General features: G+C 37.2%; 2 protein-coding genes and 1 long non-coding RNA gene across 14 annotated transcripts; 1 reads left to right on the top strand and 2 right to left on the bottom strand.

Moving 5' to 3' along the window:
- Window position 1: 1 nt before the first annotated feature.
- LOC120740976 (probable ubiquitin carboxyl-terminal hydrolase creB) lies at window positions 2-23,680 on the top strand. Of its 12 annotated transcripts, none has more exons than XM_040043559.1 (13): window positions 11,936-12,056; window positions 13,158-13,241; window positions 15,553-15,655; window positions 15,748-15,869; window positions 16,050-16,120; window positions 16,303-16,428; window positions 17,602-17,691; window positions 17,854-17,985; window positions 18,077-18,211; window positions 18,341-18,378; window positions 19,298-19,338; window positions 19,433-19,521; window positions 20,479-23,679. In XM_040043559.1, exons 2-13 carry the CDS (start codon window positions 13,199-13,201, stop codon window positions 21,565-21,567), a joined length of 2,079 nt encoding a protein of 692 aa, XP_039899493.1. In that variant the 5' UTR covers window positions 11,936-12,056; window positions 13,158-13,198; the 3' UTR covers window positions 21,568-23,679. The 12 variants fall into 12 exon arrangements, with proteins under 12 accessions (XP_039899486.1, XP_039899487.1, XP_039899485.1 ...); XM_040043560.1 differs by lacking the exon at window positions 11,936-12,056 and adding an exon at window positions 12,351-13,083 and having other exon boundaries at window positions 13,164-13,241; XM_040043557.1 differs by lacking the exon at window positions 11,936-12,056 and adding an exon at window positions 12,351-13,083.
- Window positions 9,509-12,373, bottom strand: LOC120740990 (putative E3 ubiquitin-protein ligase ARI6). The gene is made up of 4 exons (XM_040043582.1): window positions 12,199-12,373; window positions 11,842-11,942; window positions 10,800-10,973; window positions 9,509-10,042 (listed from the first exon to the last, which is right to left on the bottom strand). The coding sequence occupies exons 1-4, from the start codon at window positions 12,275-12,277 to the stop codon at window positions 9,587-9,589; spliced, it is 810 nt and encodes a 269-aa protein (XP_039899516.1). The 5' UTR covers window positions 12,278-12,373; the 3' UTR covers window positions 9,509-9,586.
- On the bottom strand, window positions 18,532-27,281 carry LOC120741000. The gene is made up of 3 exons (XR_005697528.1): window positions 27,193-27,281; window positions 19,410-19,467; window positions 18,532-18,839 (listed from the first exon to the last, which is right to left on the bottom strand). It is a non-coding gene; the product is annotated as an uncharacterized LOC120741000 (long non-coding RNA).
- Between the last annotated feature and the right edge of the window lie 607 nt (window positions 27,282-27,888).

Genomic DNA, 27,888 nt, shown 5'->3' with positions numbered 1-27,888 from the left:
TTCAGTTCAGTTATCCCGCCTTCCTTTGAGAATCGGGACACATGTACCATATTAACAGGTTTCTTATTTCTGATTAAATAACTACGGGTTCATATTTTTAACTATCACATTTAAGGGTGCAGTGCCCACTGCCTTTTGGAGAGGATAACAGTGTTCGGTCATGTGACGCTTATTTTAATAGAAAAATTGTTTTTTCCGGTGCACCCTGAATACAGCACGAACAAGTCAAACAGAAACTGTTTCCACAGTTTCGACTTAACTGGACGTGAAAACAGCTTAATCCTCCTGTCCGTGAAGAATCCCAGGGAGTGTCTCGAAGTTGCAATCGTACTGCATGCTCACATGCATTAGTGCATTTGTAGAAAAGGTATTTTCAGAACACTTGCGACTGTTTTGCTGTTAACCAGCCGTGTCTTTGCGGCCGCTGGCGGTGTAAAACGGGACTGAGGTTCTAAAGGGACTGAAAATGAATTTTACGCGTCAACAGTTTTTCGATGGAACCTTTAACCCTGCAGGTAGGTGCAGTGCGTTTAGTTCCCTCAACCTGTTTTGCAGCAAACTGGGTCTTAAAAATGTAATACTTATCAGTCTATTCACTAGAATGTGGACTGATCAACAAAGATGACGCTTTTCTCGTAAAATTCAATCTACAAAACAGTAAATTGTGCAAAACATGAACGAGTGCAACTATTCGCGGTCTGTGCTGTTTTATAATCCATGCTTATGGTATGAAAGCAGTTCTGCTACTTGCATGCATTTCATAACAATCTCTCCGCAGCAGCGGATGTAAAGTACCATGGCTTGGCAAAAGAAGGAGCAACATGCTATCTGAACAGTGTGCTGCAGGTGCTGTTTATGACCAAAGACTTCAGAGAAGCTGTGATGAGGTTTGTTGTTGTCCGTTGTTATGCACCATAATGTATTCATGTCAGCTAGATTAGCAGTTTAAAACTGAGTTTTGTATCACTCATGACCAGCAGTGTCTTTGTTTAGGCACACCAATGAAAATTCTCAGTTTTTTGACCAACATCTTAAAGCACTGTTTGAAGACTTACAGAATCATACCGCAAAGACGGATGCAATAATAAAGACGCTGGGCATTGACAATGGTACAGTATGTTAACACACAGGACAACAAAACATTTGAATTCTATAAATCACCTGTGCATTTGAAGTGTTGCATTCATAATCCATAATTAAAGTTCATAGTTAAAGAAACATTTTTATAATTGACTTGTTTTGTTGAACATCTCTGCACTCAGTGTATGAACAGCATGATGCTGCAGAGTACTTTGAGAAGATTTTAACACTGACCAGTCCTCAGGCCTCACAGGTACAGTCTTCATCAAAGGGTAACTATAAGCAGGATGGAAAAAAATAATAGATGTTAACAGGTTTGTGTTCATTTGTTTTTCAGATCTTCCATGGCATGTTGGCAAAGAAGACCACCTGTTGTAAATGCCTGACAGAGACTGACATAGATATACCGTTCTGGCATCTTCCTCTTGCACTGGTGGATTCCTGCACTGACACAAAAGGAAGTGAAGGATACAGAGTGGTAAGGATCTGACAAGCCTCAAACCTCTGAGCATGTTTCTGTTTTCAATATATACCGTAGGGGAAATTTCATCCCCTGCTGAATTTGAAAGTTTTCTTAATTAAAAAGAAATGAACAGTCTCTACTTTTAGTGGTAGTTTCATGGAGAGACAACATGTCAACCAAAAATTCATAAAAACATGTGACATAAAAGTTTTAGGGTCTTGCAGCTGGTCACCAGGCTTGCACATGTCTCAGGAGGATTTTTGGCCCACTCTTCTTTACAGAAACTCTCATAATCCTTTTTTTTTTTTTTTTTTTTTTGTTTGTTTTGTTTTTTGTTTTTTGGCTGCCACTTAGCACTTTGAGGCTTCAGCTCCCTACACAGATTTTCAGGACTGAGGTCTGGCTAAGCCACTCCATGACTTTAATGTTCTTCTTCATTAGCTCCTCTTTTTGTTTCCTTGATTGTATTTTTGAGTCATTGTCATACTGGAAGATCATCCAGGATCCATCTTCAGTGTTCTGGCTGAGGGACGAAGGTACAATACGGTGGAGTCATCCTGTACTCTTAGCAGGATAACAGCCCAAAGCATAATGTTTCCACATTCGTGCTGGACTGTAGAGATGGTGTTCTTTGGGCCATACTCAGCATTCCTCTTCCTCCAAACATGGCAGGTCAAGTTGATGCCATAGAGCTCGATTTTGGTTTTGATTTGACAACAGCTGCTTTATCCTAAACCTTCTCTATATTATTTAGAGGTCACTGACAAACTAAAGATGGGCCTTTACTCGCTCCTTCTTGATCAGAGGGAGCTTTTGGGTGCTGCAAGACTTTAGTCCATTATGCCATTAGTGTGTTATCAATGGTGTTCTTGCTGACTGTGGTCACAACTACCTTGATATCATTAACAAGCTTCTCCTGTGTACTTTTGGGCACATGATCATCTTCACCATATGAGGCAAGCGCTCCACACTGAAGGCGACCGATGGTCATTTTATGTTTCTTCCATTTCTGAAAAACTACACCAACAGTTGTCACCTTCTCACCAAGCTTCTTGCTGATGGTGTGGTAGCACATTCCAACCTTATGCAGATCTACAGTCTTGTCCCTTTGACAGATCTTTGGTCTCACCCATGGTGGTGGAGATGTTGGAATGAAACAAACAGATTCTGTGAAAAGGTGAGCTTTATACATATAACACGCTGAGACCAGGAGTATCTGCAATTCACTGATTGGCTGTGTACCCGTGTGGCACACAGATTACAAACTGTGGGAGCCAGAATTTTGGCTGGTTTGCAGACTACATTCTTATTTCGCTCTATACAGTGCAAATAAAAGTTGTTTTCTGGATTTTTGGTTTATATTCTGTCTCTCTCCATTTGAGACTGTTCATTTCTTTGAAAGTGAGCAATTCAGCAGGGCACCCAGTAATTATTCCCTCCACTGTACACTTTCAATTGGTTTAACTTTTGCCCCTGAGCATGTCAGTGGCTTTTCACCAGTTTTTATTCCCTTTACTTCACAGCAGTGGCTTATTCATAGTCATAATTACAGTGCAGATTAGTTGGCCATACTTTAGAAAAACTAAGAAAAACTAACGAAGAAAAATATTTTTCTAGAAAACAAAAGAAAAATAAATATCTCCCACTTAAAGATGAATATCCAAAACTAAAGTTCTAAATAAAATAAAATACATATATTTAGAAAGAATACCTATTCTTTAACTATTTAAAATCAAGACAGTATAAACATGAACAGTTTTTAATCATCACATTCAAACCTTTTTCTTGCCACACTTGGTACATCCCCACCAAAAATTAACCATAATGTGATCAAAGGGCCTGGACTACTTTCACAGTTCCTTGATCTAAACCAGCGGTTCTAAGACTTTGAAGAAATGTTTTCACACACCGTCTAATAAAAACAATGACAGAAAAGCCGAACTGCAACTTTATTTAGATAATAAACTCTAATAAATTCACAATGAATCCTTCAGTAACTTGTTTTAAACAAATAACTTTCATTTCAAACAACTATTAGTAACTTTTGTCACTAAACCACTTCACTAGTCTGCACCACTTCTTCAAACAAGCAACAAGTTAAACAAAATGTGAAAATTGACAAACAAAAATAAAGTTCAGTCTTAGTCTTATAAAGAAAAAGAAATCCAGAAACCTGTAAACACAGATGAAAAATATAGAATTTATTGAGAGTTTATACTATTCACTCTTATTGGCTGTAGTGAGCCTGTTTTTGACTGCAGAGCTTTGGCGGGGTGTGGTCTGCGGCGTGGTTGCGGGGAAGGCGGACACACCTGAGCGGCATCCCCAATCATGCCTCGCCGGCTTGAAACAGAATGAACTGGGTCCTGTTGTTGTTGTTGATGTGTGTAGGCTGTAGCCGAAAAGCTGCAGCTGCGTGTGTAAGTCGACAGCCGCAGATGTTAAACATGAGGTCCGCAAAACTTATCTGCCAGGAAACTTGTACCTGTCAGAACTCTGCCACACGCTTTGAGAACCGCTGATCTAAACTACGAGGCCAAGCACAGTCAGATGCAAACTAATGTGTTATAAATCTTTAAACCAGCATTTTCAATCAGGCTCTCTTTAGGATTGCTGCTATTTTACATTCAGTTGTTCATCACAGTGAGTTTGTCTGAGTTACAGTAGCACTAGTCTCTGTATCTGTTGACCCTAGAACTGAAGAAGCTTCTCTGATGAGAGGTGAAACGTCTTCAAGTAACTTAAAGAAGTCCAGACGCTTTTCTTTACAAGCTCCTTAGACCATGTCATAAATCTAAGAACACACCTCCCGCCCTAAATCCACATGCATGGGAAGGTGGGGGTGGGGAGAGTAGTAGCACAACTCTGAACAGTGTAGGCCACAATGATAACAGGGGTGCTAAAGTCCAACCCTGTCTCTTTCTAAGTAACACAAAGCAACTGGAATTGTGTAGTTTGTTATTAAAGTGAGGGTTTATTGCTTTCTCTCAGATCTCCTTCAAAAGGAAGTTAGACTCAAGAGTTAATTAATTGTCTCGTGTTAGAAACATTCCTCCTTGAGAAAACATTTCTGAATACCCTACATCCGTGAAACTAGTCAGCGGGTTTATGTCAGAGGGAATTAAGGAATAAAATGAAATGTGTGCATTTTCCAGGTGGATGGCATTGACGATTTTTTCAGAATGACAGAATTAAATGGAGAAAATCAGATGTACTGTGACCAGTGTGATGACAAAGTTGATGCTACTACTGTGAGTAAAGAGAAAAGTTGTTTCTGATTTATGCACATTAGCTGATTTTGTTATTGTAGAATTATTACTTCATAATGTTATAATGAAAAAAAACATACTGACATATTCTGATGTTTTTCATTCAGAAAGATGTAATGAAGCATCATCCAGATGTTTTGCCTCTACTTCTAAAGCGCTTTGAGTTCAGCTATCATGACATGTCATACGTCAAAATTAGCTGTGCTGTGGAGGTTCCCTACACCCTGCAGATACCAGATGTATGTATAACAGTATATTTTAATATTTAATCAATATCCATTTAATTTTCTTTGCTCATTTTCATGGCTGTCATTTCTTTCTTTGGTGATCAGAGTCAAACATATGAACTGTATGCAGTTGTGGATCATGTTGGTGATCTGAGAAGTGGACTTTACAGTGCAAGAATCAAGATCGAGGAGGAACACGGAGACAGATGGTATAATTTCGATGATGCCAGGGTCACAGAGGTAAGACTGTTAGTCCTTTCTTCATTATTGCTGAAACATAATACAAAACAGCCATGTTGCTCAGTTATGTATTACAGAGGAGGAGAAAGAGATCGATCATATGTTTCTTTGCTTTTTCCTTCACAACTTGATTATGAACCGTTCCAGGTGGACAACACTGAGAAGTAAGATTTTGCCTTTTTCTTATATCCACATAATGTTTATTTGCAAATATTTCTTTATTTTGCACAAGTGCATACTGTAGATATATTATATCTCACGTATGCAGGTGAATGCACTGGCATTGAATTTAATGCACTATACCACATATGTCATACCATTCTGCTGATGCAAACTTTTTATTTCATCCATTTTATATTCAGAGAGTACTTAGTTAGAAATAATTTATTTATCACATCTTCCCAAATCACAGTGATCCTAATACAGTTAAGGCACAGCTAACACATTTAAGAAAACTGGACTTCACTGTCCAGTAGGGTAACAACTGTAAACATACACCGAGGGCTACAAAGGAATGGTTTAGATCAGCCATTCCCAAAGTCAAGAGTGCTGAGGCCCACTTAAAAAAAACAGAACATCCCTCGGGCCCACTCAGTCTTAAATCTTCAGTCTAATCATAATACAAAAAAAAATTATGTATTTCCTAAAAATTGTATTAAATAACATAAACAACACAGGCTGTACCGAGTTATATGCCAGTTGTTAAGAGAGACACAAACTTCAAATCAAGAGCAGAAAATTTAGGTTAGAATAATAATATAATAAAGCAACCATACTCCTGGTTTAAATTCAGTTTTTTTTTTTATATAAATATGTATCAGTACATGAGTATTTCAAACTGAATTTCTGTTATCGCTGAGGCCCACCTGCAGTACCTTGGCAACCCACCAGGAGGCCTCAGTCCTTACTGGTTTAGATCAAAGCAAGTTCATGGTTTAGAATTACCCACTCAAAGTCCAGACCTAAATATTATTGACAGTCTGTGGCAAGACTTAAGCATTGCTGTTCACAGTTGCTCCCCATTTAATCTGACTGAACTGGAGCTAATTTTCAAAGGGCAAATATCGCAGTCTGTAGATATACAAAGCTTTAACATACTTTTCAAAAAACTGTATTGAATACATGAGCTACACATTTTGATTTAGTTGAAAAAGAAATCAATTTCTTTTCTTCTTTAGATCTGAGAGTGCTTATCTACTTTTTTACAGAAAGAAGAAAAGTAAGGACATATTTTTTTATAATGCTTTCCATTAATGTTTTGTTGGTGTGCATTAAATGCTTTTATAACAAATTTCAAATTCATCCCGCAGATGCTGTTGGTGAAGAGATCAAGGAGATGGAACAGTTGTCCCTGACAACACGCCATAGAAATCACACAGACTGTGAGGGTGGTAAAGTATCAGACGACTCTAGAAAGCATACAGGAGAATATGGGGGAGGTAGACCAAATGTTGGAAAAGATTGCAGCTCTAAATTTGTAAATGTTGAAGCTGATAAAGTAACGACAGGAAAAGGAAAGCTGTTAACAAGATATGACCTCTTAAATGGATCTCAGGACAAGCAAACAGGCAGTGACAGAATACAAATCATACCTAAAGATAATCAGATGAATGAGCAGAGGAGCATTAGCAGGTTTCTTAATGAACCAATAACAGAAGATGTGATGGGTGAAGCCAGTAAGCATGATGTTACACATTCAGCACATAAAGATGTTAGTGTGCAAACTCAGAGGAGGAGTGTGAGGGATGACAGGGAAGAAATGAAAGAAGCTGATAAATATATTCAAATGAGTGAAATCACCCCTGAAAATCCTGACAACAGTGAAGCTGTGAAGCATGTTAGCATGAGATTAGATGGTAGAGGGCAGAAAACAGCTGAGAAGATTATCAGTGTTACCCGTACATCACAAAGTGCTGGTGGTGTGCAGATACAGAGCAAAGAACAGAAAAATGAACGTGATACCAAACTGAATCAAAGTGAGGGGAATAAGATAACAAAGGAAAGACTAACAGAGGAGCAGGACGGAGGTAGTGAGGAAAATATTGAAATTATAAGACTGGAGTGTTTTCAACCAAAAGCAAGAATTGGAGCTCAGCGACTTACAGAAGGAGGACATGTTTCAATGAATTCAAGTCCTATTGTTAGAGTAATTGACGAAGAGCATACAGAAATTGATAGTGCTTGTAAAGACGACAGTCAGACAAAGATCATCATAAAGAAAACTATGGATGAAACCACACAAGACATGACAAAATGGTTAGAAAAACAAAGAAATATTAGAAGAAGTTTAAATCTTGAAATAGATAAAGAGGTCACTTTGGGCAAAATGTAAACTCTTTAAATGTCAACAAAATACACATTTTCATTCATGAATATGATTGATACCAAAATTACATTGAAGATCGCAGAAAAAGTGTTATAATACTGCTCATTTTTTTCACTGTTCTTTTTGAAAAATATAGCTTGAGTGTTGTATTTGTCTCTTTTTCATTCATTTTAACAGATAAAAAATGCTTAAGTTAGAATTGACTAAAGGCTTTATTTGGCGTAACATTTTTAAAGGTTCAAAGAAACTTGTGATATACCTTAACACAGAAGTATATTTCTGTTATCACTGAGTGTTTTTGTCTTTTGTTCTTAATGGTTTCATTTTTATGCAGTCTTTTAGTGTATTACAGATTCCATTTTATTTTCACATTTCTTTGTGTAAAAAAAAAACAAAACAAAACATACCAATGAATGTAAAGTGTCAATGATTTCAGACAAGAAATTTCACAAGGAAATATTTAAATGTAAACCTTTGTGTGTTTATATGTTTAATGCCTGATTTTAATTGCAGTATTACTTAATTACTTTTCAATCTGCTGTGCATTTCCTTTTTAAGCATTGCAATGTGTTGTGTTCTTCAGCAGAGCCCTCTGAGCTCATCTTTTGCCATTTCTTTGTCATTTATATATTGATTTTCTTAACTTTGGCTCTGAATTAATAAATACAAAAATACTCATTTTACAGTGTGTTTTGATTACAATCGTGGCTAAAATGTTGTCCATATATTGTATATGACTTTACCTCTGGACCCAATAAGAAATTCCCCTAGCTTAGATCAGATTTAAACTTAAAATTTACAAATTAACAAAAATAATTTTGGTGACGATGGCTGAGCTGAAGAAAAATTACTCCGGATAAACTTAACATGGTTAAATGAACGTGAATTCAATGGACATTACTTAAAACAATTTTACTTCCTAATTGAAATATAATAAATGGGACAACAGAGAGGAGAGTGTGTTTCATTACTTTAATTTATTTGACTCCCATAGTTTTTCAGCACAAACATGAGTCAGTCAGCTAGTAAACATAGAACAACAAGGAGAATGGGCACATGTGGGGTGAAATCATAGTGGCAAAAATATTTGGAAAGGAAACCGTTATTTTTATTGTTACTGTCACTCTGTTAGTATTCTGGTATTCATTGGCAAAGGCCATTTCTACTCCACAATGCCGAGTAGTGTGCACAGGACCACTAAAGGACATCAGGGCCTAAGGCCACTCACAAGAAGTCTGTTTCTAATTGTTTGGTCAGAGACAAGGTAGTAGTCAACTTGTTCCTCTTTTAACAAAGGAACAGATGCCGGTCCTGCAGATGGGTGGAAGGCCTTCTACAACCCTCTCCAGCTCCCTTAGAGTAACCGCTTGTCTCCTGGAGTCTGCTCCATGCTCTTAAGACTGCTGGGAGACACAGAAAACCTTCTGGCAGTGGCATAGTAGTTTTGTGGCATCCGGTGGAGTTGGACTGTTTGTGCAACCTCTGTAGGGTCGAGTTTTCACCTCACGCTAAAAGCAGTGAAACTGACCATAACCAAAGGAAAACTAGTAAAAAAGAATAGATGATGACAAAAAAAATAAATAAATATCAGCATCCTCCACCAATAAAACCATTCCTACTTTTGTGGTTGTCTCATTGTTGGCCCTCTACTGCACCTAGGGTTAATTTCATTTAATTTCATTTATATTAAAGCTGCAGAAACTGATTAACACATAAATATCTACATGAACTGATATTTGTCAGACACTAAATATGTATTCTGTTTATTTGCAAGGAATCTTTATCAAAGAAAACTATTTTTTAAAAAGTCTGTTGTACAACATAAAAATGCATACAGGAAACATAGTTTACCACTATTTAAAGCATATGAACAAGTCAGGCTATAAAACATTTGGCTTCTCTCAATGAAATTCTCTGAATGAAATATAAAAGAAAAAGTCTAACATGAGAGAAGGATATGACTCAGAGAGCATGCTGTGTCTTAGTTTCTGCGCCACACAGGTATTGAAGTTTGTCTGGGAGCTACACCATCACTGCAGGGGATGTAGTAAGAACTTGTCTCCAAGCACTCAGGAGTGAGTTTCAGACACACAAAGCAGAACTCTTTCTGACAGCGAGGACAGATGATGTTCTTGCAGCCTGTTTTGTCGTGCTCCACCCTCTGACCACAGGTGGGACAGGCCCGGATGGAGGGACAGGCATCGACCCCCTGAACTTGAGGGAGAGCGGTAGTCTTGCAGTTCTTGAGAAGTTCGAGGTCGTGATTGATGCATCCATCGTTGTCACAGCGGTCAGAGCGTGGAGCGGTACCTTTCCATGGCTTCAAACACTGCCAGCAGAACTGGGACACTTTGTTCTTGTCAGCTGTGCAGATTGTGCACTGAACATTAAGGTTGGTCAGGTCCTCTCTCTCCACATAGGTTTTGCAACCAGGACACTGTTATGACAAACATTCAAGAAGTTCATTGTTTTTGGATATAAACTTTCTTTATTTAGAGTCACATGACTGAAACTGATCAGATTGACTATTATCCTCACATCAGTGCAGTAAACTTACCAAGTTAGTTTGTTTTTATCATGATGACTAAGAGCAGTGGGGAATTGCTGGCACTGCTTTGACCAAAGATTAATGACTACATTTATACCACCTTTAACCAAAATACTTTTATAGTTATGTTTTCCTAATTTTATTTTAAGGATTACTTGTAAATATACATTTAAAGAATTCAATAATTTCTGAAACACTTACCATGTGAAAATGTTACCTTTTTTAAGCACAGTTTGAGTACTGTGAGTGGGCCTAAGGGGCCAGGACCTGCTCACTTCAACAATGGGCCTATCCTGATTGCCTCAAATATTTTTTTTTCAGGTTTTATTTTTACTTATCAAAATAAATGTTTAAATAAACAAAAGACTAAAAATGTTTTTCTTTCTAACAAAAAAGTCATTTATCAAGTTATCAGCCAAATTATGGCTGGAGAACGGGAGTGAGAGTTGAAAATTTCCGTCTATTTTTTTTTCTTCATGACAGCGCAGGTGGTTTTGATTGAGATCATTTATTAAATTTACAGCTCAGTGTGTTGATCCTGCTGTTGATATAAATCAGGGAACAAAGAAAATTATCCCCAAAATAGCCTTTTGTTTTGTAGGAGCAATCATTCTCTTAACTAAATGAGGTTAACTTGGACACTTACAGTTTTAAATTCACAGTACTCTGTGGCAGCTAGGCGAGCGATGTTCTCTTCAAAGTATTCCATCTCTTCTGTTGTCAGTACTGCCAGCCTGCGCACCTCTTGGTAGGACCACGCTGCATCACACTTCTGTAGCGTACCATCCTTTAGAGCTGGGCACTTAAATTTGTACTGGCCCTGAAAAAGATGTTAAAGATGTAAAGACATCTAATTGATGTTTTTGATAGAAACAAGTTCTAAACACTGGCACAGCATCAAGATTAATTTAATGTTTCCATTTATGTGTTGACTACTTACACTTAACAATTATGATTTTGGTCACCATGGCTAAAAATGTCCATAAAATACAATACAATGTACAATTAAAAATAAATAAATGCATATATATGTGTGTGTGTGTGTGTGTGTGTGTGTGTGTGTGTGTGTGTGTGTGTGTGTGTGTGTGTGTGTGCGTGTGTGTGTGTTTTAATGAGTTATTTAATTTCCCCATTTATGAACACCTTTCTCACTTTTTGTGTTGGTTACATGGTATAAACTGAGAGTTTTTTCTTAAATACCTTTTTATGTAACAGAAAATCCTTTTTTTTCATGTGTTTATTCACCATACAAAATCAATAGTAACATTGAATAATAACATAAATATCTAAGCCATTAAATGCAGTAATAGCAGGTCAGTGCATTTAGACATGTTCACCATGAACTACTGAGGTTCAAAGTGAGAAGAAGGATGTAAATCCTTTAAAGGAGACCTCCCAGTCTGTATGTGTGGTGTCTGTGGTGTAGGGTTAGTGTAGTGTCTTCACATTTGAGTGACAACTTTCTAAAAGATCCGATGATCTATCTTGTCAAATTGCCATTGTATTTGCCTATTTAATATTATAAATCCATCAGCAACATTTAAATATAAATTTTGGATGTCTGGATACAGACATAAACCAAAACCTTGCAGAAATGTAGACATTAATTTTCCTAAGCAAGCTTAGACAAGAAAACTAAAAGTAAAACTATATGAAAACAATGACGTTATTTGGAACCTGGAAAGTACCTGATCCAACAGGCTGCGACACCACCCAGTGAGCGACTCCGGGGTGACGGCATGGCCGCAGGACATCTCTGCTCTGAGACCCTGGTCTCCTTCCACTGGAGCTGAGAGGAACAACAATATGCGCAGACAGTGAACTCAACATTGTGCTGCAGCTTGCCCGAGAACCTACTTTGCGCAAAGGCTCCGACCCCGGAAATTTAGCACACAAGTAAAATGTTTGTATAAAATACTACTTCATTTGGTTTAATTGGGATAACCAGTGCATTTATTATAATAATTCCAAATCAAATCACGCACAGTTATTAGAAAGAGCAGAATTAAGTGGCTTCAGTGATGATAACTAGTTGTATTTCTTACGTAGAGGATCCAGATCATCGGGCCTGTTGACGAATCTCAGCGTCGTGTCTCTGGGGTCGTATCTTTTCTCGTCGGTCATTTTAGCTCAGAAACTCTCCGTCCTCTCCGTGGATAAACAATCTGTTTCTGCAGTCAAATTAATTTGTTTTTAACTTTCAGTTTCCCCCAGCAGTTACCAGAAGTCACATGACAACGCTGGTCTGTCTTCTTGCATCTGTATTTCACTTTATTTACTCTTTAAATGTGTCCCTACTGCAACACACCTCAATAAAATTAGTGGGTCATTAGCAAGACTACATCCTGAGGTGGCAACTCCTAACCCAACTCAAATAAATTGAAATAAATGTAATAAAATATAAGTGTTTGGGAAATAATGTACTTCTAAAACTACTTTTATTGCACCATGTTCGTTCACTCATGAGCTGCTGTAACATTAATCGAATGGCTGAACTGAAGCATGCAGTCAAATTATAAGCTGTGTATTGTGCAAAAATGAAATTCGTAGGATATTTTTCACGCTGCTTCGTTCAATTACTTCATATGCTGCCTTCACGATCTTATGTGAATTTCCAATACATCCCAACTGAAAAATATATTCCGAAACCTAATTTGTCGAAGGAGTGCATGTTAATAGGCCCTGGGTTAATCCACATGTGTTTGTGAGTAAGGAGATATTAGGTGTTCTGCATTCACATTTTTAATAAGTTTCTAAAAAAAAAATAGTAATTTGATAATTTCGAGATTTCCAACACGTAAGCAACATTGCAGACCCGAAGAGAAAGAGAAAGTAATCCGGGGCTTTTAAATTCACTGGATCTGTAGATCGCAGATTGTGTCGGGAATAAACAAAGTAGTTTCGGAAGGAATACTTGAATTAAACGGAAGGTAGGGTTCTATGTGTTGTTGTTTAGTGGTTGCTTAGCGTAACCGGTAAAATATGCGGCTTATTTCTTTTTAAGGAGCAGTTTATTCAGCGGTGCAGAAGTAAAGTGGTTGCAGGATGGCACAGAAAATGAACGGACAGTGCACCAATACATCTCTGGGTAAGATTTCAAAAATATTTAAAGCTCTTTTGTTTGTTTTTTTTGTTTTCATCCTCAGGCGTATTGTTGGAGATGGATATTTATCCAGCGTACAGGAATTTCGATGTTTCGATCCTTTTTTCATTTAGCTTTCATCAACATCCTTATCATAAATTTTTAATAGATAGAACATTGATGAATCACAAATCTCTCTCGGGATCTGAGGTTATGTTCAGATTCACATCAGCAAAAAAAAAACAAAAAAAAAACAGTTGCTCGCACCCATGCTGCCCCGACATCAGCCAGCGCATTTTGGGGATGGCATAGGCACCGATGGGTTTTCTATCGCTTATTTCCTGGGAGTAAGGGCGCCCTCGTTTGCGCGTGCTGCTTGCGGCACTGGGAGGAGAGGGTGGGCTGCGGGGATTCTCTGTCTGGCTGGAGCAGCATCTAATAACCAACTCGCAAAAAAATAAATAAAAACAAACCAACAAACACCAGACATTATGATACAGACTTTTTTCGTTTTTTCGAAATTCTATACGCGAAAAGTGAGCGCGAGAGCCCTCGGTGCGCCTGCTCGCTGCTGAAGTCAAAGTAAACTTGACGCGCCGAGGGCTCTCGCGCTCACTTTTCGCATATAGAATTTCGAAAAAACATCGGTGCAAATTATAAGTCTGTATCATAATGTCTGGTGTCTTCGTGTTTGTTGTTTTGCTTTTCTTTTATTTTATTTTGCGAGCTCCAGCCAGCCAGAGAATCCCCCGCCGCCCCTCCTCCCTGCCACAAGCAGCAGGCGCACCTCGTAAACGGAGGGGCCCTTACTCCCCGCGGTCAAGTGAGCCCTCACTTACGAAGTCACAGTCAAGCTAGCCGCAATAGAAAGCCGATCGGTGCCTATGCCATTGCCAAAATGCGCTGGCTGATGTCGGGGCAGCATGAGTACGAGCAATTTTTTTTTTTTTTTTGCCGATGCCCCACCACGATGCCGCCCCGGGCAACCACCCGTGTCGCCCGTATCAAAAACCGCTACTGCCATTATGTATTCGTGATTTGAATCCTGAGTTGTGCGAAATCCCAGAAATACACCCTAGACAAAGTGATTCTGTGAACTAAGGTGTAGGTCTATTGGGTTATGTTGTGGTGATCCTCGGGTTGGGAGATGGGTGTTCATACTGGAGGGCAAGATTAAATCCAATGGAAGGTGGACACGATAAGTTCAAAGCCATCAGGTGCTCAGTTTAGAAAAAAGAGAAAAGAAGAGGAGGAGAAACGAGCAAAAGACCCAGGTAAGCAGATGTGTCACTGGATAATGGCAGGTCATCCTGAAACAATCAGAATCAGAACACTTTATTAATCCCTAGGGAAATTATGTGGGTTCCAGTTGGTCCAAGAAGAAATTGTAAAAATAGTAACAGTAACAGACTAAACTCCAGTAACAGACTAAACTCATGTTACAGATTTCACACATTTAAGAAATAGCACTAATACATACAGATCACTCATTTATAAATATCAAGAATTAACAGAGGTGATTATAAATAAATATCAATAAAATTGAAAAGAAAATTACAGAGTAGAAAAGAGTGTGTGTAAAAAGGATGTAACTATTGCAGCAGTGTATTAGATTGTACAGGGAGATGGCCATGGGTAGGATCCTTGACTAGCCAGCATGAGTGGGTGGGAGGTATTATCCAACATTGTCCTTATCCTGGACAACATCTGGCTCTCAGACACCCTAACTGAGTCCAGCTCCATCCCCACAACATTACTGGTCTTGTGGATCCGTTTATTTTGTCTGTTAGTGTCTGTGTCCCTCAACCTGCTGCCCCAGCATGCCAGAGGGAATGTTCACCCATGGCACAAAACAGGCTAGGACTGCCCCTGTGGACAGACACTGGACTCTAAAGAGAGTTTTGCTTGTTCCAAACTGTTGTAGTTTACCAGTTACTGAGGCCACTATACTCCTGGCAATGCTCCAAGCTTAGATGCCCCCGATCTTTGGTTCAATGTAATATAATTTGGAGGTTTACAGGTAGTCTTTGGACTTATTAGCTCTCTTTTTCCCTGCACTGTAAATTTTGGGACATTATATAAATTGGTATGTGCTTTTCCCAATCAGCCAACCAAATCAAATGACTGAATTTGACTGGAATTGGCAAATGAGATGTTTTAGAGTAATATCAACATTGAAAAAAAATACCCAGTTAAACTCCTATATGTAGAAATTATAAAATAACTGTTTTTGGTTTATTTCTCTTTGGGTATTTTATGATCCAGGCTCATGTTTTAAATATATTTCTTCTTTGTATGAATTCTCTCTTCCCATCAGCTAACGGGTATCATGGGCTGATAAACCAAGGATCCACATGTTACTTGAACAGTGTGCTGCAGGTGCTGTTCATGACCAAAGACTTCAGAGAGGCTGTGAAAAAGTTTGTTGTCCAGCTTTAAGTGTGATTCTGTATTTATCATATATGAAGTTTACGGTGCATTTGTTAATCACTCATGTTTACTTCCTGTGTAGGTACTCTGGACAAAATCCCCACTCTGAATTCCTTGATCATGATTTGAAAGCCTTATTTGATGACTTACAGAACTATACAGCATACACATATAAAATAACAAACAAGCTGGGCATCGACAACGGTACAGAACAACAAAACCTTTTTAACACTGTAAACTCCTGAGCACTGTATAACTTTAAAATAATTTAAAATAATACATAATTTAAAATAATTATTAAAATATTATAACAATGGAAAATTGTAGGGCAAAATTACAAAATGACTTCTTTTAAAAAATAATAATAATATGCATTTGTCACAGTGTATGAACAGCATGATGCTGCAGAGTACTTTGAGAGGATTTTAAGAATGACCAGCACTGATGCATCAAAGGTAAGGTCTTCATCGATGCTAAAGGATATCTATATCTATACACTGGATCAAAATATCCTTTTTTAATTGTGGAGTCTTTGCCTTAGAGTATAAAATGCTTTGAACAACTTTTGCTGTGAACAAATACTTTCTAATTATAATTGAAAGAAAATGAACAGATTTTTGTGTATCTGTATTTTCAGATCTTTCACGGTCAGTTAGTAAACAAAACCACCTGCTCTAAAGGTCATATACAGACTGACAGAGATGCACCATTTTGGTATCTTCCTCTTTCACTGGTGGATTGTTGCAGTAAAGACTACAGTGTGGTAAGGATCTGACAAGTTGCAAACTTCTCAGCATGTTCTGTCTGCTAGGACATGACAGCTGTGAGAAATTGTTTTGACCTTGCATGCTTTTGTCAGTTACAGATGTATAATATTTTCCTATTTTCAGTAAATAATAACTGTTTTACTTTCATTTTATCCACTTTCTATAAAAAACACAACACTCATTTTTTTCACTGCATAAAATGTGTTACACTTTATCACTTTGTTACTATTTTAGTATACATCATTTACACATCATTATTGCATAAATCAAACGATTTCTTTGTGGAGGAGTACTGACATGATAATTCCTGTAGCTACAGTGCTATAAAAATGAAATAGTTGTTGAACCATGTTAAGTACCATGGCCTAAGTACAGATTTCATTATAAAACCTAAAACCTATCAAATAAATTTTGGGGTGTCTAAATGATTGATTTAGGACTCCTTTATTTAATTTAAAAATACACAATTTATCTAGTTTTGCCTTTGTACATCACCACAGTGGGTCAAACAATCCATGTGACTGAAGCTCACACTTTAGGTTTTAATTCAGGGGATTAAAATTCAAATCCATCAGTGTCAGGAAAATATTTGGCTTTGCTTAAGTGGATTCTGTGTCGCGCTTTGTCTCACCAGGAGTCTGAATGATTCCCAAATAAATAAAATAAAATGTAAATCAATGTGCCAAATAGTTTGATTTTTAAAATCTAGACAGTAATATTTGGGTGTCAAGTGTTACAGCTCACCCAAGATGATAACTAAATTGAACCAGATATCCCAGCTGTTGCCTCATTAAATTTTCAAATTCTCATTAAATTTTAGAGGGTCATGCAAGGGTCCGTCCTCAAATCTGCCTTTTTCCAACTAATTGTATAGCTTAAGTGTAACAGAGAAAATAATGGCCATTTTATATCAGGTATCTAGTTTGACTAAAAATTGTGTAAATCAACTTCTCCTTTGATGCATATGAACATGAGAAGATGTGTATATGTGTACTGGTTAGATTTTTTCTTTTCACTTTTCTCTTAAACATTCCATCTTAACCTTTGAGTCTGACCTAATAAAGTTAATGGCTCATGTTAAAAACCTTCTTCTTCAAGGAAAAATTCTTCACCTCACTTCACTGGTAGGCACATCTTTGTCAGAGCTCATTTTAAATAACATTTTTCAGGTGAAGGGCATTGAAGACTTCTTTAAAACTTTCTGTGGAAAAAATCAGATTTACTGTGAGCAGTGTGATGACAAAGTTGATGCTACTATGGTGAGTTTAAAGAAAAGTTTTTGATTGTTTTATGATTCATTGAATACAATTACTCAAACATATTAACATGTATTGGGAACAGACAAGCTCCCTGAGGCAACTGTTGTTGTGATTTGGTGCTTTATGAATAAAATATAATTGAATTGAATGTTTTTCATTCAGACAGATGTAATAAAGCATCATCCAGATGTTTTGTGTCTGCTGCTGAAGAGGTTTGAGTTCAACTATAATTACATGTCAAACATCAAAATCAACTCTTATGTGGAGGTTCCTGAAACCTTGCAGGTACCAGAGGTACATGTATAGTATATTTTAATATTTAATCAATATAATTTTCATTGTCTTTGCTCATTCTGATGGCTGTCATTTTTTCTTTGGGGATCAGAGCCAGAAATATGAACTGTATGCAGTTGTGGATCATTGTGGGGATCTGAGAGGTGGAGATTACATCGCAACAATCAAGATCCAGGAGGAACACGGAGACAGATGGTATCATTTTCAAGATACCAGGGTCACAGAGGTAAGACTGATAACTTTTTCACCGTTGATACTAAAACATGCTCCTAAATCACTGTGTTGTACAATTGTATGCCTTACAGTGGCAAGGCAGATCCATCATGTTATGCTTGATTATTTTTTCCATCATCAGCTTGTCCATCAGCCATTCCAGCTGGATAACACTGAGAGGTAAGTTTTTGTGCTTGTTTCCCTGACTGTATATATTTTTCCATTTATTTTTCCATTGTAGTTCAAATATTACTTGAAAGTTGGTATGAATACATACATACAATATATGTACATATATTGTACATCACATACTATAGATCAAGGCATAGGTATTCACTTAAATACACCCTGTCACATATTAAACAATATTATACCATGCTATTGATGTAGAATATTTCTTTAATCCATGCTCCATTTAAAGAGTACTTGATCAGAACTAAATACAATGCAGGAAATAAGCACTGAAGGCATGTACAGCTATCTTTCTTTTGGTGCCTGAATTGTTTGTGAAAATTGTTTTATATTAAATAATTTTGTAAAGTAGCAAAACAAGAGCACTGCGATAGACTCGCGACCTCCCCAGGATGTACCCTGCCTCTTGTCTGTGGTAGATTGGATTGGGGCTCGAGACCCCCGCAAGTCTGATAAGGATAAGCGAAAGAGAATGGAGAATTAATGGCAAAACAAGCGTTTTGTAAAAAGTAAAAGGTGGTATCAAATTATATTTAAAATATACTGAAATACCCATTATGCAGAATGTCCATTTTCTGTGTAGCTTTATCAATAATAATATTGAATTACAAAATTTAATTTAAAATTTGTAAAAATTCTGCAAAATTATAAGTAATTGAGATTCTTAAATGACTGGTAGAGAGTAAATGGTGCAAAATTAGCATCAAAATAGTGGAGTAGATGTAGAAATAAGCTGGTTTGCAAAACCCCGACAATGATAATTGAAACTCAATGCACTTCACAGGGAAAATGAAGACACATAAAACAAAGTGCAAAAATTGGGTTTACAAAAATGCTGTTATGTATAACGCACAAACCATACATTTAGATTTATTTGAAAATGAATTAAATGCTTTTTTCCCATTAGATCCCAGAGTGCATATCTTCTTTTTTACAGAAAAAGTAAAGGTAAGGACAAACTGTTTTTAAAAAAAATACTTAACTGGTTTTCGTAGTGAGTACATGAAATGTTTGCATACCTAATTTCTAATTCGTCTCCCAGATGCTGCTGCTGAAGTGGTCAAGGAGATGCGCAGCCTGGCCATGTCAAATTTGCAGGTCATACATGAGGGAGCAGACCAAATTCCACAGGTAAGATTTATCACTGTAGGCAACTCTGAAATCCTTTTACATACTGTAAAGACGTTGCAGTTTGTGCATCTGTGTGATAGTTTGGAATTTGTAAAATAATTTCTCACTCTTAGGACCTCAGTCAGTTTCAGCTTGGTATCATGATAGGGCAAAAAGACATTCAATTGTCCACTTAGTCATAGTGAAAAGAACTTTTAATGCTTTAGCATTCCAAGACATTTTGGACAATTTAATGCGCCCAACTTTATGGAAACAGCTTCGGGGCAGTCATGTCTCTCTGTTTCCTGTTATTAGTTGGTTGCCTTGGTTGTTTATACTCCTCTGTTTCATGGTTCATGTTCCTATGTTCTGTGTCCCCCGGTCTGTGTTACGTTGGTGGGTTATGTCATTGTGTGTATGTGTTTCCTGTTTTATTGTGAAGGTCTGCGTCTTATGTGAGTGTTTTCAGTTTGCCTCCCTAGTCTCGTCACGTTAATCACTCCCAGCTGTGTTCCCTACCTGTGTGTAATCTCCCTGTGTTCTCTGAGTGTATTTAAGTTGTGTCTTCTGTCATGGTAGTTGCTGGTTCGTCTGTGTGTTTACCCTCGGTCTCCCTGCATCTCTCCATGTGTATTTCCCCGGATCTCCCTGCATCTTCGTTCTGGTTGTGTTGTTAGTTTACCCAGTTTAGGTTTCCGGTTCATGTTTCCCCCACCATTGCTGTTTGTACCCACCCTTGTAAATAAATACCCACCTGCACCAGAGCTGCCGCCTTTTGGGTCCTTTCTTCAACTCCACACGGCTTGCCCCGGCAAACCGTAGGTCTTGTTTCCTTGTTCGATGTATCTAGTTGTGCTTCCCCTGTGGCGTCATGTTAATTCGTGTCAGCTGTGTCCCCTGTGTGTTCTCACTTCTCTTGTTATCTGTGTAATTAATTTGTGTTTTTTATGCCATTTGTATGTTTTGTCTTGTGTTCAGGACAATGGACTGAATTCCATCGCAAAAAGTCTGCCTTTAAGGTCCAGCAAGCAACTTTTTCCATCAAGTTCAACTGGCAACTCAGGAAGTCCAGAAAGCCCTCGAATTGTATCAATTCGTAGGATAAAGGTTGTTGAAGATCTTTTGGTTGTATTTAAGGACAAAAGCATAATGACTGTGACTTTAAAGATGGACTTTGTCAATGAAAGAGGTATCAATGATGCTGGTGTGTCAAGGGAGGTTTACACTGCATTTTGGGAGCAATTTGTGGAACAGTGTGACGGTGAAACAGAGCGAGTTCCAAGGCTGAGGCCTGACTTTTGTGAGGCTGAATGGCAAGCGGTTGGTCAAATTTGGGTGAAAGGATTTCTAGACCATGGAGTCTTTCCAGTGAGGCTATCAAAGGCTTTCATTTTAGCCTGCATTCATGGAATTGACTCAGTCAGTATAGACATTCTGATGACATCGTTTCTCAACTATGTCGCTCCTGTTGAGAGATCAGCAGTTGAAAATGCTCTCCAGGGCACAATGGGTGAAAGTGATGAAGAGGACCTGCTTGACCTTTTCACAAGGATGGGCTCCCACTCTCTACCTCCTAAGAACAACATGCAACTTGCCATTGAAAGAATGGCTCATAAGGCCATTCTGCAAGAGCCAAAGTACATAGTTGATTGCTTCTCCACACCTATGGCAGGTCTACAACAGAAACTGTCAGACAAGGAAAGGGTTTTGTCTCTGTATGAGACAAAGAAGGCCACAGGCAAAAGAGTATTGCAACTGTTTGAAACAACAAACATGGTGCTGTCTCAAAGAGAACGTATCACCTTTAAGTATCTTCAGCATTATGTCAAAACTGCTGATGAAACTAAAGCTGAAAAAATCCTGCGTTTCTGCACTGGGTCTTCTGTCATTTGTGTTGACAAAATTCTTGTGTCCTTTAATGCTGAAACTGGGCTCAGAAGAAGGCCTGTTGGTCATACTTGTGACGCTACCCTTCATATACCGTGCACTTACAGTTCTTATCCTGAATTCCGCACAGAGTTTGACAACATTCTTTCCAGCAATTACTTTGAAATGTACGTAATTTAAACTCAATAGAAGTGCTTTAAAGAAAAATACTTAAACCTTTAATTGTTCCATTGTTATAAAGAGAAAAGTATGCTTCTACAGTAAGTATTTCTAAAACTGCCCAACTTGCACAAAAGCAATCAAGACCAATGAACAGTACAACAGATAAAAAGAAAAGGATGTACATATGGTTTTGGGGTAAAAGGTCTATTAAATTATTAAAATAATTGAAGTTTAATATAGATGACAACCTGTTTACAAAATCTACAAGCTAATGTAGCCTGTGTGAAATGTTGCCTACAAAGACTGTCATGTAATGATAAACCCAAGTTTGCTTGATTAGCTTTCAGAATTTCTATGTAACATATGTTTTAATATACTACACTTGATCTTGCCTCACAGCAAGGTCCTGAAGAGAATGGATGAATACATATGTTTTATGTCCCAAAATATAACTAGTTGTTTTGTAAAAAATCATATTACTATCACAAGTTTTCTTCTTGAAAAACAGTTTGTGCATATTGCCAGAAAATAACATATAGATTATCTATAAGCCTTTGTATTGCCTTGATTAGTTAAAAATTACCAAGGAATTATTAACCACTAAAGATTCTCTCTGTCAATGACATTAATTGCAATTGTGCTTTTCTTTCATTTGTATTTCTTTGTTGTTGAAGTTTTTCTGTTACATTGGGAGATACATCCTCAAAAACCTTACTTTTTTGTGGGGTTCCCCAGGCGTCCATTCTTTGCCCACTCCTTTTTTTCAATTTAATGCTCTCTATGGGTTCAATTAAAAAAACAAAACAAAACAAAAAACATGGCATCTCATTCCATTGTTACGCAGACAACTCACAGATTTACATTCCAGTGTCAGGTAAATGTGAGAGTCCTCTGAAGGTTTTGTTAGATTGTTTGTTTGTTAGATTGTTTAACCTAAATGAACAGAAAACAGAGGTCATTGTGTTTGGTCCCTGTAACCTCTATGAATTTGGCCCCCTAGAAATAAATTTAAAAAAACCTTTGCGAGGAACCTCGGAGTGATTTCTGATAGTGATCTACTTTTTGCTAAGCAGATTAATGCTGTAATCAAGACCAGTTTCTTTCATCTTTGGCTACTTGCAAAAGTGAGACCCTTCCTTTGTTTCAAAGACTCTCAGAGAACTAGCCATGCCTTCATTTCATCTCGCCTAGACTTTTGTAATGGTCTTTACACTGGTGTCAGTCTGTCATTAGTTAGTCGACTGGAGCTGGTCCAAAATGCTGCAGCACAGACCACATATGCCCCATACTAGCATCCTTACACTGGATGCCAGTTAGCTTTCAAATTTATTTTAAAATTATATTTGTTTTTAAGGCTTTGCACGGGTTAGCACCCTCATACCTCTCTGGTCTTTTAAACTGGTGCACACCTGCAAGATCACTGAGGTCTGTGGATCAAATGCTTCTAACTGTCCCAAGGTCTAGATTAAGGTACAGAGGAGACCAGCTCTTTGCCGTGACTGCTCCTGAATTGCAGAACAAACTGCCCCTTTCCATCAGGACCTCCCCAACATTAGACACTTTCAAAACCCGTCTGAAAACCCACTTTTATTCCTTGGCTTTGAAATCAGAATGAGTTTTATACTACTTTTATTTGTCTTATTCGTCTCATTTTATACAACTTTTTCTTCATTTTTATCATGTCTTCCTATGTTTTTATGTCTTTTAATTATCTTAAATGTACAGCACCTTGGTCAACAGTTGTTTTTTTAAATGTGCTATATAAATAAATTTTACTTTGACTTTGTCTGTAGTATGTAGTTTAAGAAATAAAAGTTTGACTATATTTCAGCTTATTTCTCCTGTACTTCAAAAATGTACCATTATATTCTCACAAAAGGGGTGAGTGATGTCAATGAAGCATATCAATTAACTTACGTAACTTAAGTACCATTTGTGTGGCATACCAAGTTTGATATTTTATGTAATATCATCAAATTTTAAGAACATTTTCTGCTTGGCGTTCTCTGATTTCCATAAATATTTTAGAGAATAAAAATTGGACATTTATAATGAGTTCTGTGAAATTTTAGCTTCACATATCAAATACTTTTCAAGATGTATTTTTTTGAAAGATGGTCTGTTGAGCGACATTCATGCCTTGTTTTCCACACGTTGAAATCCGCTGTGATGTTTAAATATGAATATCTACAAAAACAATTAAAGCAATAAACCTGGAAATCTAAGAAGCTTGGAAAGAAGACCTGGATGACTAAGAACATCCACAGAATGAAAACCCTGGAATTTTCACTGGCATTTCCTACCATCACATTGAATCGGGATCTGTAATAAGAGATGCATCAAAAAATAACTGAGTATTGGGTTGTTAAAATGTGAAAAAAAAAAAAATTCATCCTTTAATGTGTAATATGTGTGCACACATACTAAAAAAATACTTCACATTCTAAAAGTCAACCAGTCACAATTTTTGAATGGTATATAGTTCTGTTTTACGATAATGCAAAATTAAGCATTTTCTATTACAGGTTAATAATAAAGGGGCAATAGTAGGGTTACAAGAGGGAAACAAGAGCGTGATAATTTCCAAGTTAATTCTATACAATTATCAAAGTAATAATCACGTAATAGCCAAGTAATATCACGGTAGCAACCGTGGTTACAGCTGAGTAATGTTAAGCTGAAATCTATGTAACTGGATAATAAGGGCCCCAAAACTCCAGGTAATAATGTGGAAATACAGATATCCTAATAGTAGGGTTACAGGAAGAAACAAGAACATAATAATGTGGTAATTTCTAAGTTATTACCACCCGATTACTTGTGGTAGTTTTTGTGTAATAAGCAGGAAACATAGTTCCAAAATGTAAGACTGTCTGTTTCTATTTATTAACTATTAATAACTATCATGAACAACCTATTAAAGCAAACTTCAAAAGTGTGTGATTTTTACCTGGAAACAACCTTGAAATAATAAAAAGAAACATCCTGCAAAGACCAGGCTGCCAGTAGGTAGCATACTGCTACCTCCTGGGAGTCTGCACTTTCCATTTTATCTGTGGATAAAGACAAAGAAGGAAGTGGGACGACAACTGCTAACTTTAGCCACCATTTGCCTCCCGTTTGGCTTGCCTAGTAGGTCGATGCTTGGATAACCCAATGGATTAAAACAATACATATGGAATCAAACCCACATTATAGCTACTGCTGTAGGACTGCAAGGTAAGTAAAAATATTTTTTTTATTCCTTAAGTTATATTTAGGACCATGTCTATTGTAGTTATTAACTTATGCCACATATTATCAACTTATACCACTAACAGACAAGCTAACAGTAGGTTAGTAGCTAATGTTAGCTTAGCTGATAGTACAGAGTTGTCATAAAAGCTAAGGTTGCATAAAAGTAAGGTTATCATGAAATAAGCTGACGATTATTATTGTAAATATGAATAGAGAACCAGATGTAGTTAGTTATACTTTCAAGTAAGATATATTACACACTACTGCTCAAAGGATTTTAAAACACCCCAATTTTTCCAGTCATTTATTGCAGTTCAAGTCGTTCAAGTCCAGTGAATAGCTTGAAATGGCACAAAGGTAAGTGGTGAACTGCCAGATGTAAAAAAAAGAGAGGGAGAGAGATACGGCTATGCAAAACTGAAAACCAATGTATATTTTGTAATTCAGAGTTATTAGTATACAAAAAAAATCCCTTTTGAGGGAACAGAAAATAGGTTAGCAATTTAAAGTTGTTCTGCAGCAATAGAGGTTGATCAAACCCTGAAAGCTGCTTCTACTAATTTCTAGGTGTTCCAACTTTTCTCGATTACATATAACACCCTCTGTCTGCTTAAAAGCAGTGTTAGAACACACTGTGGTACCACACGCATCAGGTGAAGAATATTGTACTACAGAAAGTAGAGTGTTGATACAAAAGTGTAGAGAAAAAGGCAATTAACAATGGAAGAGAGTCAGGCCATCATAACACTTAAAAATGTAGGTCTTTCCTACAGAGAAATTGCAAAGAAAGTCTGGTGTTAGTGAGTCCAGTTTCCTTCACCATCAAAAGGCACTCAGAAACTGGGGCAAACTCTGACAGGAAGAGATCTGGTAGACCCTAAGTCACAATTGAATCAGAGGAAGCTTCTGAGAGTTAACAGCTTGCATGACAGGCAGCTCACAGGACAACAGCTTCAAGCACAGTGGTTGCAGTAAGCAAGTCTCAGTTTCAACTGTGAAGAGGAGAATTCAAGCTTATGTGTGTGTGTGTGTGTGTGTGTGTGTACATCTCCCTCTTTTTTTTGTTGATTACATGGTATACAGTATGAGCTTTTTCTTTACTTAATAATTCACTCCTCAATTTAAAAAAAAAAAGGTATGCCAGCTAATATTTGAGCCTACAAATATACCCTTGTTTTAAAAGCCTTACGATCATCTGTTAAATATACAATGTGTTTACCCCTATTGTGAATAATCTTGACTTCCAACCGGGGATGTTCGATATAGGTTTTAAGGAATGGAAGAACAAAGGAATTCAGAGACTGAGGGACTTATTCTCCAACAATGTAGTTGTGCCATTTGACCAAATGGTTGAGAAATATTCTCTCCCCAAACATGACTTTTTCCGTTACTTACAGATAAGGCATTATATTTTACATAGTACTAACCTTAGTGAGAGTCATGAAGTCTCTCCTGTTGAAAAATTATTATTTTTAACAGACAAAGAGGTACCTGTGAAGATATTTTATAAGGCTTTATATTCTGTACTTTTAGTGATGTCACAGAGGCTTAAAGGCACATGGGAAAAGGAGTTAGGTATAGCAATTGATAATGAAGAGTGGAAAGATGTCTGGAGTTATGCCAAATCAATCTCAGTTTGTAATCGTACCAAAGCAATACAAATCATACACAGAATGCATATATCCATATTTTGCAGACATCAATATAATCATACCCTTTCACCCATGTGCCTGAAATGTAAGACAGAAATTGGTACCCTAACTCACAGCTTCTGGTCATGTTTGAAATTGCAAGAATATTGGTCTAATGTGTTATCTGAAACGGAGAAGATTTTCGGTTGTGAATTGGAGATGGACCGTCTGTCTCTCATACTGGGCCTCCCCAGCCGGCGATTAATATCCAAGAATAATAGGAGATTGTACTGTGTTCTCACCTATGCGGCAAGGAAGAATATACTACTCCAATGGATTTATGAAAAAGCACCAACTATTAAGGGTTGGCATGTACATGTATACTGCAATGTACTACTGGGACCACAGGTATTGTACTGTATTGTATTCTCTCTTTATTTATTTTTAGATGGAACTGAGCTGGTGTACTGGTGACCTGTGCTTAGTTATCAGTCTGTTTGTTTTTGTTTTGTTTATTTGTTTTGTTTTTGTTTGTTTGTTTGTTTTTATTTACTTTTGGTTCTGAATTGTACACTTTATTATGTTATGTAATTATGTACTATTTGTGAAAACAGAAAAAACTAATAAAAAAAAAATATATATATATATATATATATATATATACATTTAAAGAATTAATTGAAACTAATTATTAATTATTAAATTTTTTGTTTTGTAGAAATCTTAAAGTAAAACTATATGAAAACAATGACTTTATTCAGAGCCTGGAAAGTACCTGATCCAACAGGCTGCGACACCACCCATTAAGCGACTGTCCGGAGTGACGGCATGGCCGCAGGACATCTCTGCTGATCCTGGTCTCCTTCCACTGGAGCTGAGAGAAACAACAATAAGCGCAGACAGTGAACTCAACAGTGTGGAAAAGCCTGCCCGGTATTAAAGAGAACGTACTTTGCGCAAAGACTTCGTCCCCGGAAATTTAGCACAAAAGTAAAATTTGTGTATGAAATACTACTTCATTTGGTTTAATTGGGATAACCAGTGCATTTGTTATAATAATTCCAAATCAAATTATGCACAGTTATTAAAAAGAGCAGAATTAAGGGGCTTCAGTGATGATTAGGCTACTAAACAGTTTTCTTATATATGTAGCGGATCCAGATCATCGGGCCTGTTGACGAATTTCTGGGTCGTGTCTCTGGGGTCGTATTGTTTCTCTTCGGTCATTTTAGCTCAGAAACTTTCCGTCCTCTCCGTGGATAAACAATCTGTGTCTGCAGTAAGTGAAGGGAACACCGAGTGTTGACAACTTTGACTTCCTCCTGCAGTTACCAGAAGTCACGTGAAACAGCGCTCTGTAACAGGTCTGTGTTCTTGTATCTTTATTTCACTTTATTTACTCTTTTGCGCTGATGATGAGGACAGCAGTTAATTAAAGCTTTTTTTAAATGTTTTAAAGAATTATTTAATG

This window comes from Simochromis diagramma, unplaced genomic scaffold (genome assembly GCF_900408965.1).
Source record: "Simochromis diagramma unplaced genomic scaffold, fSimDia1.1 OVJJ01000656.1, whole genome shotgun sequence".
NCBI lineage: Eukaryota > Metazoa > Chordata > Actinopteri > Cichliformes > Cichlidae > Simochromis > Simochromis diagramma.
The sequence above is the reverse complement of the archived record's forward strand: the minus strand, read 5'-3'. Positions and strand labels throughout refer to the sequence as shown.

Coding starts and splice junctions, on each gene's coding strand:
- LOC120740976 (XM_040043552.1), top strand. CDS start 467: ATGAATTTTACGCGTCAACAGTTTTTCGATGGAACCTTTAACCCTGCA. Junction 1,110..1,262: donor GACGCTGGGCATTGACAATG/GTACAGTATGTT, acceptor CTCTGCACTCAG/TGTATGAACAGCATGATGCT. Junction 1,334..1,417: donor CCAGTCCTCAGGCCTCACAG/GTACAGTCTTCA, acceptor TTTGTTTTTCAG/ATCTTCCATGGCATGTTGGC.
- LOC120740990 (XM_040043582.1), bottom strand. CDS start 12,277: ATGACCGACGAGAAAAGATACGACCCCAGAGACACGACGCTGAGATTC. Junction 11,943..12,198: donor CGATGATCTGGATCCTCTAC/GTAAGAAATACA, acceptor TGTTCCTCTCAG/CTCCAGTGGAAGGAGACCAG. Junction 10,043..10,799: donor AGTACTGTGAATTTAAAACT/GTAAGTGTCCAA, acceptor TTGTCATAACAG/TGTCCTGGTTGCAAAACCTA.